This window comes from Pteropus vampyrus, unplaced genomic scaffold (genome assembly GCF_000151845.1).
Source record: "Pteropus vampyrus isolate Shadow unplaced genomic scaffold, Pvam_2.0 Scaffold81, whole genome shotgun sequence".
Classification (NCBI taxonomy): Eukaryota; Metazoa; Chordata; class Mammalia; order Chiroptera; family Pteropodidae; genus Pteropus; species Pteropus vampyrus.
Window position 1 is genome coordinate 2981159 of NW_011888862.1, and position 2278 is coordinate 2983436.

At 40.1% G+C, this 2278-nt stretch overlaps 1 protein-coding gene and 1 pseudogene across 1 annotated transcript in view; one reads left to right on the forward strand and one right to left on the reverse strand.

The window, feature by feature from the left end:
* The window catches only part of EGFL6 (EGF like domain multiple 6), a 57151-nt gene that overhangs the window by 52321 nt on the left and 2552 nt on the right, over positions 1-2278 (forward strand). The window contains exon 11 of the mRNA XM_023532346.1: positions 5-195. Within this exon, the coding sequence (XP_023388114.1) occupies positions 5-195 (191 nt within the window). The remainder of the gene's footprint in view (positions 1-4; positions 196-2278) is intronic.
* On the reverse strand, positions 577-695 carry LOC111741690 (annotated as a pseudogene).

The window sequence follows — 2278 nt, forward strand, 5'->3', positions numbered from 1 at the left end:
CTCCCTGACCTGCAGCCCCAAAGCAACTTCTGTATGCTCTTTTATTACCGGCTGTCTGGAGACAAAGTAGGGAAACTTCGAGTATTTGTGAAAAACAGTAATAATGCCCTGGCATGGGAGGAGACCAAGAGTGAGGATGAAAGGTGGAAGATGGGGAAAATTCAGCTGTATCAAGGGATTGACACTACCAAAAGCGTAAGTGGAAAAACAGCATTAAACTAGATATTTACATTCTTTTTCAATGATTTAACAAATAAAACACTTACTGAGATACCTAGATGCTGAGGCTGCAAAGATGAGTAAGACTTTCCCCTACACCTAAAGAGCTTATATTTTGGAGCAAAATCAGCAAGGCAATTAATCACAACTAATGATAATGCTTGTCAGGAGCACACATATCACATTCTGTGGAAATGATCCGTTTGTGTGTCAGGCTTCTCTCACTAACTTCCTTCTGAACCAGGCTATAATTTCCTTAATAGTTAAATAAAAAAAAAAAAAAACATGTTGCTCACTCATTCTATGCTCAGCAATTATCACAGTGAATGGAAGCTACAAAGTCATTTTTTTTTTTTAAGCCTACAGCACCTGGTCTTCCTAGGTGGTCTCCCACCCAAGTACTTACCAGGCCTGACCTTGCTTAGCTTCCAAGATCAGACAAGATCGGGCATGTTCAGGGCGGCATGGCCATAGTCTACAAGGTCATTTTAAAAATGTTTTTTGAACTGAACTTAATGGCTATTGCCTGGGGTCCCCAAGACCACCCTCAGGTTCCATGATTCCTTAGAAGGGCCAAAGAACTCAGAAAAGCTGTTAGAGTCATGATTACAGCTTGTTACAATGAAAAGATATAGATTAAGGGCACGGTCCAGGAGAGTTGTCCTCTCCCATGAGAGTAGTATGGACAACTCATAATTCTCTCAGCAATGAGTGACAACATGCACAAAGTATTGCCCAGTAGGGAATCTCACCCAAGCCTTGGTGTTCAGGGTTTTTGTTGGGAGTCGGCATGACTGACCATGTGACTGACCTCTGTTACTCAGTCTCTAGCTTCTCCAGAGGTCAGGCTGATACTCGTGGGACCCAAGGCCCCACTCTAAATCACACTGTTAGCATAAATTATCTGGCATGGCCACAGACACTCTTAAGAGGTAGGATATTCCGAGGACTTAGAGGTGATCTCACAGGAACCAAAGGCCACTCTACCTTCTATTGGCATTGTCTCCTCAAGGAGGTTTAACTTACGCAGAAGAAACGTCAGGAAGGGGATTGTCTTGTAGAAAAGTCTGCTTTTGATTGCTATATCCTAAATCTCCTTGACAAGAAGGCAGAAGAAGCCCGCCTAATATTTTTGTACCAGGGTAAGGAAAAATGCGGTTAAATACAAACACAAATTAGGATGTCAATTAATTATCCTAACATTTATTTTTAGTTGTCTGGGAATATCAGTCAGGGACTTCAGTGATGGAAAAGCTGTATATCCCAAGATCTAGACATGCCCACCCTCATTATCCCACCCGTTTCCGCTGCTGTGAGATGTCTGCTTTTCAGATCACTACTTTTTAAAATTACCTAGAATGAACATCTTCCTGAAAGCAGTTCCTTCCTGAGAAGAGACTGAGGAGGAAGAAATTTCTATACCCATTGTGCTATCACTCGCTACTCAGTGATAACTTGTCTCCAGCAGTTCTCAAGACAATCAATCAGGGAGCTTAAGGGCAAAAGACAGCAGCCCAGGCAAAGGGCAGTCACAGTCTCTCTTTGCTCCCATTTGTCTCTCTGAGGCTTCCTCTTTCTGTTCGGAGAGCCTGGGAAAGTGGAACACAGTGGTGACAGCAAGCTTAAAATCACCTCATCTCTGCCAACTTGACGACTATTCTGTGATTATTTATGAAGCAGGAAAGAATGAATAGTTGCATGATTCTTGAAATATCATTCTTTACAATGCCAATTTGCTGTAAATTTGAATTTATTTTTTTTAAGTTCAGAAAAGACAAAAGTAAATCATCTTATTGAAAAAAAGTAAAGATTCTAATCATTCCACAGTACCATGAGTGCTTCCATAGTTTGCATTTTACTTTCTCCATGAATACATATTTTAATCTATAACCACAGTATGCACATGTTATTGAATTCATTTTGATAGAATTACATGTGTGTGTCATTTTAAAGAAGAATAACATGTTCCAAATTAAATATTCTTTTCTCTCTAAAATTTTTGTTCCAGGGTAACCTTAATCATCTTTGAATCAGGATCATTTTGCTGTCCTCTAAATCT